This window comes from Austrofundulus limnaeus, unplaced genomic scaffold (assembly GCF_001266775.1).
Source record: "Austrofundulus limnaeus strain Quisiro unplaced genomic scaffold, Austrofundulus_limnaeus-1.0 Scaffold14, whole genome shotgun sequence".
NCBI classification, from domain to species: domain Eukaryota; kingdom Metazoa; phylum Chordata; class Actinopteri; order Cyprinodontiformes; family Rivulidae; genus Austrofundulus; species Austrofundulus limnaeus.
This window is the reverse complement of record NW_013952416.1, coordinates 1868129-1883330: the sequence shown is the minus strand read 5'-3', so window position 1 is coordinate 1883330 and position 15202 is coordinate 1868129. Positions and strand designations below refer to the sequence as shown.

The 15202-nt window shown below is 39.1% G+C and overlaps 1 protein-coding gene across 1 annotated transcript in view; it reads right to left on the bottom strand.

The window, feature by feature from the left end:
* The window catches only part of efna5b (ephrin-A5b), a 98253-nt gene that overhangs the window by 18870 nt on the left and 64181 nt on the right, over positions 1–15202 (bottom strand). Inside the window, exon 2 of the mRNA XM_014002661.1 lies at positions 2547–2839. Within this exon, the coding sequence (XP_013858115.1) occupies positions 2547–2839 (293 nt within the window). The remainder of the gene's footprint in view (positions 1–2546; positions 2840–15202) is intronic.

Genomic DNA, 15202 nt, shown 5'->3' with positions numbered 1-15202 from the left:
CTGAAATATGTAAAGTTTAATTAGTTTAAAAACTGTTAATTTGCAATTGGCAGCAATAATTAGAYTGAATTTCACCACAAAATTGAAGACAAATTATTTTTTTAAAATAACAAGAAGGTTAAATGTTAGAAAATGCTATATAAGCATCCACATTTCTGAACGACAAAAACTACTGAAACACAGCCAACAAAATCACAGCAGAGGCTTYAGAAAGCTGCATTCTGTTCTGCAATTTTAACGATTGGTGCCCAAAATAATCCAGTTGTTTTTAGTGTATTTTTTCACACTTTTATCTTGTGATTGATTTAACAGATTTTTGGTCATRATCGTGCATTAAGCCAAAATTAATTATTTGAAGAGATTAAATAGATTAATATARCACACTAATTAGCTTGTACTCATTTTGGGGTTAAAAAAAGGAAAAAAAGTTATAATTAAATTTGTAGCTGTTTCTGTTTACTTAATTGTTGTTGGTTAAAATTGTATTTATCACTGCTTTATTTAGTCTTAAGGCAAATAGCATCTATGCAAGATTATAAAAAAAGTTAAAAATAATGGAGAAAGACTTTTATTCATGATGATGATGATGGCGGCGATGGTGGTAGGATTCCTATCCAAAGCTGCAGAAGAATTGACTGGTCTAATAATGTAATTTTCTCTTCTCATTCTTCCTGCAGCTTTACATTTGATCTGTTAAAGTGATTGTCCAATCCATCAGCAGCTAGCTCCCCTGTTTCTTAAGGAGAGTCAGGCTGGACACAACGGCAGCGGAATATCACATGTTAGATGACTTCATGGTAGATGACTTTAATATCCGCTACAGTAGCCAGCAAGGCTATACACTAGAATCATTCAATAGCCAATGAAGCCGCAGGCCACTAAACCAATATGGCGTGCTACAGCGAAATGGATGTGTTCCATGGAAGCCTTGTCGGTCGCAGTGTAATTTAATCCAGCCCTTAGGACAAGCATCTCTCAACAAAAATGGGAGCAAAAAAAACATATTAGACTTGGGGGGAGAGGATGAATTTTATAACCCTACTCTAACCCCCATCTCTAAGTTACGAGATTTTCATTTTTTTCCCCTCATCTCATTTGGTTTGWCTGTCAAAGCAAATTGGCAATAAAGTGAAAAGTAAATCTGGTTACTTTTTAACAGACAAATGGAACTAACACCAGGATGGTGAAAAGCCTTATTATTATTTTTTTTGTGGACAAAATTGGGAAAGACAACAACTATTCATCACTGAGGCAACAGCTACGACTTGTAGAGTGTCTCCTTTTGTTTCACCTACTCTACCTCAAGTCCCTAACTGTGAATTACAACATTGCATGGTCAGAGAGCAAAACATGAAATAAATAAAGCGCAGAACTCTTGGCTGGCTGTCAGGTTAACTGCTTCATAAAAAAAGGTGCCAATTTATAAAGCAGAGCGCGGAGCTTGGCTCAGCTTTGGCCCCAACTCTTTCAAAGGTGTCTCAGAGTGGAAGAACACACGGAGACACGAGGATTTGACAACTACCCTGAGCTGCATTAACACCACAGGTCAAACCACACAGACAGAAAGGTACAAATCTTAGCTGAGAGGGGGAAAATCTTTAAAGCTTTTCTTCAACAGCTGAAGTATAAAAAAACATGTATAATACTTCTTTTGGAATGATCAAAGTATCCTTGTGGCAAATGTACTTTGAACAAATAGCAGCAAGCACACCGCCTGACAGCGACTCCTCTGACTCTCATTTGGGTGTAGGTAGTGGTGGAAGAACCTCAACTCCATTTCACTCTATTACCTAGCTTTGATGAAGCCTAATTTCCCAAAGGGTTTAACTCCAGTTGAACTCAGTTTGGCTCGGTTTCACTGTCAAAGAGCGGACGACGTAACATCTACCACAAGTTGAACAAAATGTTGCATAAAACTCATCTTTGGAATCGTAACGCTGTGCAGCAGAGAAAATAAGCTCCAACTTTTAAAGTGTCTCAATTTGAACTCCAGTGCCATTTTAGGGAAAAGGTTTTAGAGAGCAACATGAACAGTGTTAAAAGTAGAGTGTGACAGCATCTCCTAAGATCACTGCTATGCCATTTCACAAGCTCTGRATTGAGACAGAGAAAACGTGGTTGAGGAATAGTGAGTCTTTTGCTCTGATGGACTGGTAAAAACATCAGGTTAGGAAAGGGAAATCCAATTTTGTAGGTCAGGTTAGAGTATTTTGTTTCACATTCTTTAGTAATTTGGTAACAGTGATAAAATTGAATTGACAATAGGATGAGGAGAAGGCATTTTTTCAAAGTCAAGCCATGATGAACACAAAAGATTTGTGTGGAATAAATTTGGGCCATTGATTCCTGAATAACTGTTTTTTGTTTTGTTTTTTTACCTGAAGARGAAAAAAACATCTTCATCGTAATGCAATAGTTTGTTTTACATTGATCTGTAACATACTGGGGGTTTATTTTGGTTTACGATTGCCTTTAGCCTTATTAAAAAATGTCATTTTTAATTAACCTGTAAATATSCTTTGTATGATAGAACATAGTAAACTCACAGATGTAGTAGTACTCTCTGCCTGGTCTGAATTCAAAGCCCAAGGAGAACGGCGTGAAGAGCTGAAACTTCTCGGAAAACTTCAGCGGTCCATTTGGGGAGTGGGGTCTGTTGCACTCCCAGCGCTTAAAGCCCTTGGCGGTGTGGTCACACGTGCTGTAGCCATCGTAGTTGACCATGTAGAGGACGTAGCGCTCTGTCCGCTCTTCAGGCACAGAGTCTTCATAATGAGGGCAGTAGACATCCAGGTAGTCATTTATGCACACGTCAATATGGTAGTCCCCACGATGGAACCTGGATGAAACAAAGACACGAGAAGGTTAATGTTTTACGTTTTTCAAAAAAAAAGTGATAATTTTTATCCATTTGTTTCTGCCTTAATTTAATACATATAAAAGCTCATCTAGACTTTGGAGTCTGCACAAGTATTGTTTTTTTCATGAACTTTTAAGTGTTTTATGAAAAATCACAAGCACCAACACACWTATCTTCTCACATCAAAACATTTAAATGAATTAATTTTACTCTTCCCCCGCAGCTATTTACTCACATTCTGACACATATCTTTGAAAGGGAAGCAAACTGTAGAGTTTAAATCTGAGAAAAAATATTTGTGAGCCAAAAAAAAAAAAAAATCCAAAAACAATTGTTTTGGTCTCTCGGGTGACAGAAAAAAATATTCTAAAAGTTCTCTGCACACACACAAAAACACACACACACACACACACACAAAAGTGAGTTTAAAGTAGAAATGACCAGAAGGATTGCAGGATAGCAGGACAGTAAATGTCACAATAGGAAAAATACGGGACCTGGCTGTCTCAGAGGGCGATGCAGTGAAGCATCTTTACAGCTGCAATGATCTAGAACAGGCCGCAGCGGGTCAAAGGGCTGCAATCCGTACAGGGAGTTTTATCAAAAGGCCACATACTGTTGCCACCGGCACACACGCACCCTCACATCTAGTTTCTTTTCTGTTGCCCAACATATCTCTWCCTCTCATCCATGATAGTTCTCCAAAATTAAAAAGCAGTTTGTGGTTTTGTTTAAAATAGTACGAGCTGAACCTCACATRTAGAAACTATGGGGAAAAAACGTGTTTGTTTTACACCTGTTAACTTGATCAGCATGACTCCAATTAAACACAGCCATGAAACCGTGATAATGTCAACMATAAAGTTTCCAGATCTATAAAAACAGCTGGTCGTTGCTGCTCATTTCATCCAGCAGTGGCTTTAGAAATGAGACCTGGTCATTAATGGTGCAGGAAGACAACCTTGCCAGAGTTTTCAAGCAGACTTTTATTAGAAATCTGTCATTGCTGTCTGCAAGAAGGGCACCTTGAGAGCTGAACAGCTACGGGGCAGAACATGTGACAGGAAAAGAAATAAAGCTAACCTAAAGACTCCAGGGTTGTAGAACTGACATTCTTAGCAGCATTCAAACTATTTTTTTTTCTGTTGCACGTCTTTACCACTCATTATTTGTGAAAATGCTCAGAAAAGGGGTAGCTTTGAAGGGTGAGTAAAGGAAATGCATTTTCATTGATTTTTATTAAATGTTTCAAACATTYTGAAATGCTGCTGTAAATCTATTCTCACTACAAAAAAAGTCATTTTCACCCTTTTTGTCTGGTTCTTCTCTTCCACCAATTTCTTCTTCTCAGTTCAAAACAACTCAACAGGTTTGACGTTTTAGCATGAAGGCCAAATTACATCACTAAAGAATTAGGTTTGCAAAAATGTTTTTGCTGTATGTGCACTGAATGTGACTTTCCTTCCTAATTATATTCAGCCTCCAATTTGTCCAAACTACACTGACTTGATTAAGAGGAAAGAAAATCATTGAGATCAAAAATATCTTTTTAGGAGCACACAAACTCAGACAAAAGCAAAATTATAAATATACACAGACAACAAAAGATAAATGTCATCGTCAATTGCCACAAAATGCCGAAATTAAACAAGCAAGAACTTGCAGTTCCTGAAATACCTGCTTTTTTAAATTACAAATGGCTTTAACATCATTCAACAAGATCAGCTTATTTGATCTTAAAGGTGCAACATCATGTAAAATCAACTTTTTTGAGTTTTATATTTTGTTATAATGTAATACTCTCATAAAAAAAACATGCCCAAAGCCTTGCTCTGACTCATTCATGCATGTTTGAGAAATCCTGCAGCATTTTTAGGCAGTCATGCTGAGGAGCAAAACGACAGGTGGGGACCAGAAATGCCCCTGGGTCGTGTCTTTAAGCCGAACTTCCTCCCCTCCATCCCATCCCCCCACCCCTTCCCCACACATCCCGCCCATGACTCCTGCAGGCTCTCGGGTGAAAGTGAAACTTAAACTGTCTGCTGACTGAGCTCCTCTACTTCTCACTCAGTGAAGCTCTTTTCAGATTAAAAATACCTTTGAGGAAATGTATTTTCAGATGCTAAGTAAACTGCATCATGGCAGCAGCCCCCCTCGCGAGCGCAGCCCCCCACACACCGAAATGGGTGAGACAGAAGCGGAAGGAGGTTCTTAAAGAGACAGAGGCCAATTTCAAGGTGTTTAGAAGATGAAGTGATGAGAAGATAAGTTTATTTTCTATTTAAACATAAAAAACAGCATTTTAATAACAGCCAAAGGTGACATAGACACTTTATTATGGTATAGTATTTAAATATATGCCTGAGAAACACATAATATTGGCCCTTTAAGATGTTCTGAAACCAAATTTAGTGCAAAGATGAAGCACACTTTAATTTCATTTTTTAAAACTTTATTGATGCTCTGGGAACAAATATCAATTGTAAATCTTGCATATAAAGACAATAACTTCCAAATGTATTTCAGTCATTCTATATGGAGGAAGCAGACCAAGATTAGCCTCGTAAACAAGGTTCGAACAGTGACTGATTCTGTGTGTTGATGTGATGGATTAGCAAACACAAACTTTGAACAAGCAGTGAACGATTTGGAATTTATGAAGATCTAAAATGAGAAACTTGGAACATCTGCGGTACGCTGCAGTCATCACATGCGATTGTGAAGATGCAGTTACTGGATGAAGCATTAAAGGAAAAGAATCTTCTATTCCAATTCCAAGAGATTTATGATATAAGAGGGTAAAACACAGACTCAATAACAAAAAGCCCCAAACAGTAATAAATGGAGGACTTAGTGGTCCAAAATTTTCATTGCAGAAAACAATGAGTTTCATTTTTGTTGGCGCTGAAAACGTGTTTTAAGTCTCGCAGACGGCATGAAAACGTAGCGGATACAAGCAGCAGCTCACTGAGAGCCTGGCAAAGTGGAGGTGCAGAGAATCAAAAATGTAAACCAGACCTCTTTTTCTTGAGATCGAATGGCAGTTTGAGAAAAAAAATATGGTCTCGGTGCCTTCATTTGTCACTTCAGCTACATGTTTGTTATAATGGAATGTTTAAATGTAATAATAAAGCGACAAATTGACCCGAGCCATTTTTCATTATGGTGATCATGTGAGACTGTGGAGCTCTGCTCTGTGTATTGATGTGCATCTGTGTGTATGGGCGAGCATGAGCTAGCATGAAAAGTAGTCCTCCTGTGTTTACCCATCTGGGGTAAATACCAGTGTAAGGATGTTTACAGCCAAGGCACGGGGGAGCTCATCTGTAACATTTCATTTAAAACATGTCTGAGGAGGTCCAGGAAGAGTCGTGCATCTCTCTTACTGCTTTGAAATGTCACTGATTTGATGGTCACATCCTCTCATCTGCTCGTCCCAGCTTCTGTGTGTGTGTAAGCGCAAGAGACAGAATGAGAAATACAGCGTGTGTGTGTGTGTGTGTGTGTGTGTGTGTGTGTGTGTGTGAGAGGTTAATGGGACAGGATAGAGGAGAAGTGGATTATCGTGGAGACTTCTTGGTAACACTCTGAGCTCTGCTGCACCTCCTTCATGTGCGTGNTTTGAAATGTCACTGATTTGATGGTCACATCCTCTCATCTGCTCGTCCCAGCTTCTGTGTGTGTGTAAGCGCAAGAGACAGAATGAGAAATACAGTGTGTGTGTGTGTGTGTGTGTGTGTGTGTGTGTGTGTGTGTGTGTGTGTGTGTGTGTGTGATGTTTAAGCTGCCCTTCTCTCCGTGGCTCAGCAGGCAGAATAGTGGCTTGTGGCCCTGACTGCAAATGAGCCAGAGGATGTTTGGGTGAGTGAGCTCATAAAAAGAGACAGGACAGGCATTTGTAACATGTCTCACAAACACACACACTCACACACACATTTATGCAGCTAAAACACATTGAGCACACACCTGATGAGCATGCACACTCAGATATTAGTTTGGTGTTATCAGCTGACTGAGCTCCCTGGCACATTGGTAAAGGAGCAGCAGTGAGACAGACGGGGGGCTGCTAATGGTACAGGGTGAAAAACAGAGTCAGGGTGAGAAACAGACAGTGGGAGAAAGGGAACCTGGTTCTAAAAGGGACAAAAAGACATGATAAAATTGAAAACTGCAGATTTTATTGCCAGATTCCCAGTGAAAATCTCTGCAGGAGTGATTTAGCCATGCATTTATCATTTAAACAGATTATACTAAAATGGCATGTACATGATGTGCGTAACCAAGTCAATTTAGAGAAAATTTACTACTTTTTGTACTTATTGCCCACCTAAAGCCCTGTTATCATGAAACTAATGTGGGAGTTTTAGATGCAACCAATGTCTTGTTTGTAGATATGTCAGATTTAATAGGCGGCTGCAGTTGTATAAACACGTCGCGTTTTTCAGCACAGACAGGAAAGTGTTCTTCCCCACAATGCGGGCATGTGTTTTCTAAACACACATGAGCCACCGTGTTTCATATACAAGCACTGAGACATTATGCACCAGCGAAACGTAAATCCAGGCTTTTCCTGAAATCCACGAAAAGACAGCACGGCAAGACTGAGGTCAACAGAAAAGCGAGTATGCAAAGATACAGGAGGATCAACTGAACCAAAGTATGTAAATGAAAGCTGCAGCACATCCTCTGTAATGTGCAAGGCAGTAATGTGGTGTGTGGCGATGGCTGTTTCATTGGTTTTGTAAATAATAAACTGTTTAAGGCTTTAAATTTAACAGTTTGGTCTAGAAATGAACTTTAAGTAAATAAATAACGTTTAAGATGGGATTCATAGGATGAGCCCTGAATAAAGAAAAGAAAAAGGCATAACAAAGTTTTAACAAAGATCTGTTGGCACTTAGAGAATGTCATGGTAATGACTCTCAACCTAGATTAAAATCTGTAATACGCTTTAATGTTTTATACAACTTATGCCGACTCATGAACATTTTAAAGACATCTATGTTGAAGATGGAAATTTAAAAAATCAACAACTGGAAGCCTCTTTTAGGTCGTATTCACACCTGATAGTCCGGTAGACTCTGTTTGATTGGGGACCAAAACTGCAAGCTTTGTTTACATTTTCTGTTGGTGCAGTTAGAACTCACACTGCACTTTCTCAACCAAACTAAACCCTGTAAACAAACTGTTCCCACCCTCACCAGTGGGGGCGCTGCACAAAGAACCACTAAAGGAATCAACTTGAAAACCTCAGAAGAAGACATGGAGCGCAGCTTCCTTCTTCACAAAATGTAAACAAACAATAGTAACGTTACATTTTAATGGTTGTAGGGTTTATTTTTTTGTTTTTGGCAAAGGTGCTAAACAAATAGTCTTCAACAACGAGCTCAGCATGAGAGGAAGATGAGGCGGAACCACGGAGAATGTTGTTTTGCACACAAGGTGGCTGAGGAAGCTCCGTGTTAATCCAGTAGGAGCGCGCCTAGCTCCACAGTTATGATGTCCACCTTATACAGTCGTCCAGCGAGGTATTTACACCGTATAAGTAAATTTAATACTGTTATTACTCAGAATGTCATGTGGTATAGTCCACTTCCTGCTTTTGGAGCTGTCTCTGGTCCGCACAGCGTTCACACATGCAATCGAACCACACCAGAGTTTGTTTCAATCGAACTGAGACCTACAGTAGGTTTTCAGGCGGACCAGAGTTCGCTTTTTTGGTCTGAATCAGAGTTCGATTACGCATTCACACCTCCACAAACGAACCGGACTTTCCAGGCAAACGAACTAGAGTTTGATTAAATCGGACCAATAGTGCAGGTGTGAACATGACCATAGGTGCACAAACTGTAACGCTAGCACATTGACAAAGTATAAAACTTCTATTAGTACTTTAGACATAAAAAAATGTTTGCATGAGTTGTATAGAGCGTTATAGTGTGACGGGGCCTTATGGTCAGTTGGCTGTGGCATCTGTATTGAAACAGGTTGAATCCAGAGGTAATCAGATAAATATGTCCATCGGTTTAAGACATATTTTGCTAAAAGGCTGGTCTGTTTTGAAATAAATAAATAAATAAAAAAGTCCTTATAAATCAAAGACGAACCAACATTAGGGCACAAACATAAATGAAGTCTGGTAAAAAAAAAAGTTTTAATTTTTTTGTTTTTATTTTTTGCCTCCAGCTCCATTTGTCCCTTTGCAGCTGCATTGGGGATCATTTCAACCCACCTTTGTGTTTGAATGTGACAGTGGCCCTGATCGTAACAATGGGTATCTTTAAAGTTGTGGTTTTACCAGTAGATATGCACTCTCTTTCTGGCAGCTGCAAACACATGGAAATGCTTTTTTTTTTTTTTTTTGAGCGTGGGATTACACAAACTAACAATTGATCACACGATGAGATCATCCATCCAAACAATGATTTGGAATTTCTGTTCTCAAATACAGCTCCGTTGAGTTTTCTTTATAAAATTTTAGAGTTTTAAGTACATAATAAAAAATGGTGTTTTAAATTAGAAACAGCTGATCGTCTAATCGTCCGAAGTCCATCTGGAGTTGGTGCTTAGTTACTCGCTCCTCCCTATTAATGCCACACACACTCACACTCGCCCTCTACCCAACCACAATCCCACCCCCTGTGCTTTACAACACTTCTGGCAACAATTTTTTTTTTTGCATTCTTGTAAGAAGCTGCAGCAGCGGAGATTGACAGCAGATACCTTCGAGCAGTTAAATAGGTAATTAGGGAGCAAGCTTGGATGGGAGGCTAATTGTCAAATGGTGATAATTACATGTCTTTGTTATGCCACAACTGGCCCAATAAGCTGTGGGTCACAACACAAAGCTTGGGAAATCAGCTGGACACAGAGCGTGGGCGCATGTGTCAGTCCGATGTAGGGACATAATCTTTATTACTGCCTGATTGCATTTTCACACCACCTCCTCAGGCCCATGGGTTATAATTGAGGGGCCAAGTTTTGCCAAAACACCCCCTCACACTGCACCGTGTCAAACAGAAGGAGCGAGTTTGGCAGAGTTGGAACAGTGGAGTGAATGCAGCGAAAGGTGGCACACCACTGCAGCTGCTGATTGGCTCATTTCCATTTCAATTACACAGCCCAGTGACATTTCAGTGCACACACTGGGGCACACACACTTACTCACAGACGCAAGCACGCACACAACTGCACATGCACGCCCAGGCCCTGCGCTCACACACCACTGTACACCATGCAGTCCCATCAGCCACTTCTCCGAGCTGCACATCGGTGGCTGCAGACAGAGAGCAAGCAGGACGGGGAGAGACAGATAACTTGAGTGAAAGAGAAAGAAAAAGGAGGAAAAGAGCAAGAGTTCAGTGGCAGGCAGAGGCAGAGAGAAAGCAATTCAACTCATCTAACCAGTTGAATAAGTGAGATTCAATAGAGGTGGAGAAGGGGAACGTCACAATGTGCTGCCCTGGCACAGCATCACCGTAAATACCACCGCTTGAAGGTGTCACTAACCAAAATGGCTGTAAGAACTGTTGACTGTTTCTGTAACTCCAGATGCCTGAAACAACCCTGCTTCRTGTTATCTAGAGACTTTTACAAAAGCTGTCAGATCTAGAGTGGTTAAACACTGCCAACAGCTGTTTGCATGAAATAGTCAAAGCCTAGCTTTCTCAGATTAAAGTGTCACATCAGTCTGTTTGCCTTCGTCTTCTATTTTCCAGGCTATTTCTCACTGCTGCCCTTTCCTCTCTATTTTTCTTACTTCTTGAGTTTCTTGTACTTTCCAATCCAGCTCATGACCCTAAATCAGATGTATTTACAGTATTTTACCTCCCCCTTGTTGAATTTTATACATCTGATATATTTTCACTTTAATGRCCTCAGGCAATGTTCTGCTGTCTGATAAATCAAATCACTGTAACCTAGGAACAGGAGATCTAGTGGAACCTAAAAAAAAAAAAGGCAAGTTGGTTTTATAACTCCCCGAAACTTGTAATTTTTTTTTCTTGACGTCAAATGCGCGATAGTGGTGGGGGGTACATGTGCATGCTGTGAAAATGAAGGATCATCTGTTGCTCTTGGTCCAGAGGGAAAATATGTTTAGCCAAGAGGAGATGAACTCCGACTGAACCCAGACTGGCGCACACACATGCAAAAAGCCTTTTGAGGGCCTTTCAACACATAAGCCACAAACACACATCGCAAACACTTCTCAGTATAGTTTGCACAGTTGTCTAATTGCAGAAGATTGGTCTTGCTCCGAGCATGAAAAGAGGGTGAGTTGAAAGAAAGAGCACAATGACAGACAGATGGAGACAGAGGGAAAGAAGCGAGAGAGAACCTGTTGCACTTCGTCACTCTTTTTTTTAATAGTTCTAGCAGTAAGAAACAGACTTGGCCTTTTGGATAGAAATTTATCTTATGACTGATGGCAAAGGACTTATATGATGAATGGAGAAGAGGAATAAACTGATAGCTGTCCCGAGTGTTTCYATTTTGTAATCCTCCTGTCTGTAAAATTACATCTCTCACCTAACCCGCAAATTTCTAATATTTTATTTTTGAAATGCAAAACTTTCTTTTATGTCTGACTAGCTGACAAGAAAAAAAGAATAGCACTCTTTGTAATGCATCATTATAGCATCAGATTATAGTGTTGGGTCAGAAAAATAGAACAAAACAAGCAGCAAACAAACTCGTCTCTATGAGGACTTGAATCTTGTCCAACATGTTCAAATCTYAAAAAATAAAAGATAATATAAAGGGATTATGAGTAATGTTCTTGGAATGCATAAATCCAAATTTTTTTCATTGTTTAAAAAAAAGCTGTGTGGAGTTTGGGCATGCCTTGGTAAAATCTGACATATATCCAGGTGAGTACAATCGATCCAAACACCCAAACATTTTTTCTATCTCTCCTATTTTTTAGAGTTTGCTTTAAAAAGAAAAAAACAGAGAGGGAGAGAACAAAACTGACAAGTCTCCATGCTTGCAAAAGGGGAAAAAATCCTTTCATTATTGAGAGGAGCAATAAACAGGAATACTATATTTAATGAGAGCAGATTTTTGGGAGAAGTATTATTAAYATTAATAACTCCCCCCACATCAGGGAATCAAATTTCATTATGACAGGTGGAGTTACTCCCCACTGCACTAACAAGGAGCTGTTACAGGTGAGTGCTCACTATAAGCTATTTATTCATGATATCCCCTCAGGCAACCTCTCGCACATCTCTGTGTAAATGYACAATGGACTGAACCACTGTGGAGCTGATTGTGGGTGTGGGGGCATGTTTAAAAGGCATAAATAGTTTTGCCTTTATAAAAAGTGGATAGCCTTTTTGGTTTTTACATTAATCTCAGTTTTTCCATGGGGTGGTCTGGACCCATCCAAACCCCACCTGGATTTCACCTACGCATCCATAAAGAAACCTTTGTAAAGCTCCATTTAAGAAAAAGATCTGCTTATAAATGTTTTTTATTGCAGCCGAGAGCCTTTTAGGTTTTGGTTGAAGGATTTTTCAAATTCTACAAAATCCTGTAACTTTCTGTATGATCCAAAGACCAGAATGAAAGTTTCAGTTAATTTAGAATTTTGGGCTCCTTCAAGTTTTTTATTATTATTTTTTAGTTTTTTTTAGTTTTTTAATTTTTAATTTTTATTATTTATTTGTTTATTTGGATGCGATGACATTTGAAAGGAAGCTGGTATTTAATTCTCTTTTTTTTTCACATTTTAATAGAAACAGTGAGTAGTTATAGCTGCCACTCTATAAATGAGAAAAATAATAAAACGTTTTTTTCATGTGTGTAAGATATTTACATTTTAGGAAGGCTAAGAAACAACCTTACAAAGGCCACATCTGCTTGATTTTGKAGGAGTATCTCTAAAGTTTGAAAACAATCTGTCATTTGCTTTCAACTCGAAAATTAAACAGAACAATGCAAGAAACTTGGTTTCTATATAATGCTGAAAATAATGTTTATTGTTGACTTTTTATTAGTTATTGTGAACAGCAAAAATTTTGACAAAGCTGAAGCTCTTGTATTTTCTAATCACTGATTTTCTGCTAAAATGTTTATGTAGCACAGCCTTGRATGTTTAAGATAAAAGCAAAGTTAATAATTAATTGAAATTTAGAAATCCAATGAATATGATCACATACATGTAATGCTGCAGGTACAGAAACAAATACTGAGATCAGTCAAGTCATGGAAAGCGCATGTGAGAGTGCCACTTCTTATTAGYTGACAGCCACATTCCTAAATGGCTAAATAGCTGATAGGCTTACAACACTGAGAGGGGTTAGGGGAGAAGACACGGTGACATCAGGGATATTGAGTATCACATTTTACTGTCTGRGACATGGTGGAGGGCTCGAGCGTGTGTGAATGCTGACATTTATTCATATTTATATGAGTATCTGGTGTATTGGACCAACACACACATGCCTAAGTGTGTAGCTGCTGGTCATGGCTGATTTTATTGTGTCCATCTGTTGTAACTTTATGGACGGTGCACCTCAAGGCTCAGAACAGGTGGTCAGTCTGGAATAAAATACTGCCATCAGTGACAAACGCAGGGACATGCGATCCTCCAGCTCCTCGCCCATCCAGAGCCTTTCCTCCCCTTTCCATCCTATACTGCCTTATCCATCACGCTTTTTTCCACCCTCTCTCCCATCACCATCACCCTTGACTGAGATCTTACAAAATTCATTTCTGGCATTTATGTCTGTCAGGGCTCATTTTGCCCCAGGGAGACAACGAATTAAGAGCAATGACAGACAAGTTCTTGTTCTGCTCTCGGTGCTGAATGAAATGGCAAGATGTAGGGCCCCAGTAAGTGTTTGATGTTGTCTGAATCAGCATGCTGCAGCTTATGTTCAAAACAAGGGAGAGAAAGAGAGAGAAAGAGAGAGAGAGAGAGAAAAAAGAAAGACAGATACTTCCTCTGAGCTCATCTACTCTCTACTTCTGCCAACCATTTTTGATGTGTGCGCAACACGGATGTGTGTATGCGCTATATATGTGTGTGAGTGATGTGTAAAAGGATTTCTTTATGTGTTCCCTCATCACCAAGGGAGTCGGGGAAAAATGACACGCACTCCCAACATCCTGTCAGGCCCTGGGGCCATTCGTCTGAATCATGGCTGCCCCAAACTCGCTTCATTCCCTTTGTAAATACTGTTCACGTTGACATGTTTAGTGGGATGAGAGTGGATGTGCGCTCGCCTGTAGATGCGTGTGAGTTTTCCATGGTCAAACACTGAGCATCAATTAATAGCTATGTTATCACTGAGTGGTGAGATGTGATGGCCATTAATCACAAGTCATTGTTTTATGGTGATGGTGTTTGGCAGCTGAGACAGGAAGGCAGCCATGACACAGCTCTAAGTGGTGCAGTGTTTTTCTATGAAAGTAAGAGAGAAGGATGTCCTGAGTAAAAAAATAAAAAAGTAAAAAAAACTAAGTCTGTGTTTTAATAACAAACCTCTTAGAAACTCGGGATAAATTTTAGGAGGTTATGTTAACATAGAATTAGTGCGTAGCTGCTAATAGTCAAAGTCATTAATGTTTACATGAGTAAACACAAACATTCCCAGGTGCACTCTGGCTGCTGTGTACAGTAGCCAGCGTTGTGAAAATTCCCTGGTGCAAAACCTAAGGCCCTGTCACACTATGACAATTTAACAACTTATGCTGACCTATGAACATTTTGTTGTGAATAAATTACAGGTTTTATAAGTGATCTAATTGTTAGTGTTACAGTTTGTATATGTCCAAATGAGGCTACCAGTAGATTTCTTTGATTTTATCTTCAACATACAGTAGACATTTTCAGAGTTGGAAAAAAATACATAAGTTGGTTTAAGTAGTCTAAAATGGGCCATAAAATGGAACAAAAGTGGTGTACAAAGCAGATGAAGATGTGAATGGACTGAAAACATTAATACTGAAAATGAAATCGAGGTGATTTAAAATGTTTTATTCACTGCAACAAAAAGGATTTCCCAGTGCAAAACTGTAATCGACTGAAAATGTGTAGTTTTAATTTTTGAAAAAAAAGCTTAGTTTTTTCAAAACCTTTGATACAAAAGTATCAAATAAAACATCATATGTGCTTTGTGAAATGTACAACATGCAAGGAAAGTTTTCTACCTTTTCAGTTTTTAAGTTTCAGTTTTGTCAGCCAATCAAATTTCTAGGAGCTAAAATTGTGTTGACATTGAAAACCCTGGTCAAACTGCATGAGATTTTTTTTAACCTATTTTACTTATTGGGCCTCATGCAAGAACTGTTCGTACGCACAGATTTGTTCTTAAATTGTGCGTACGAGTGATT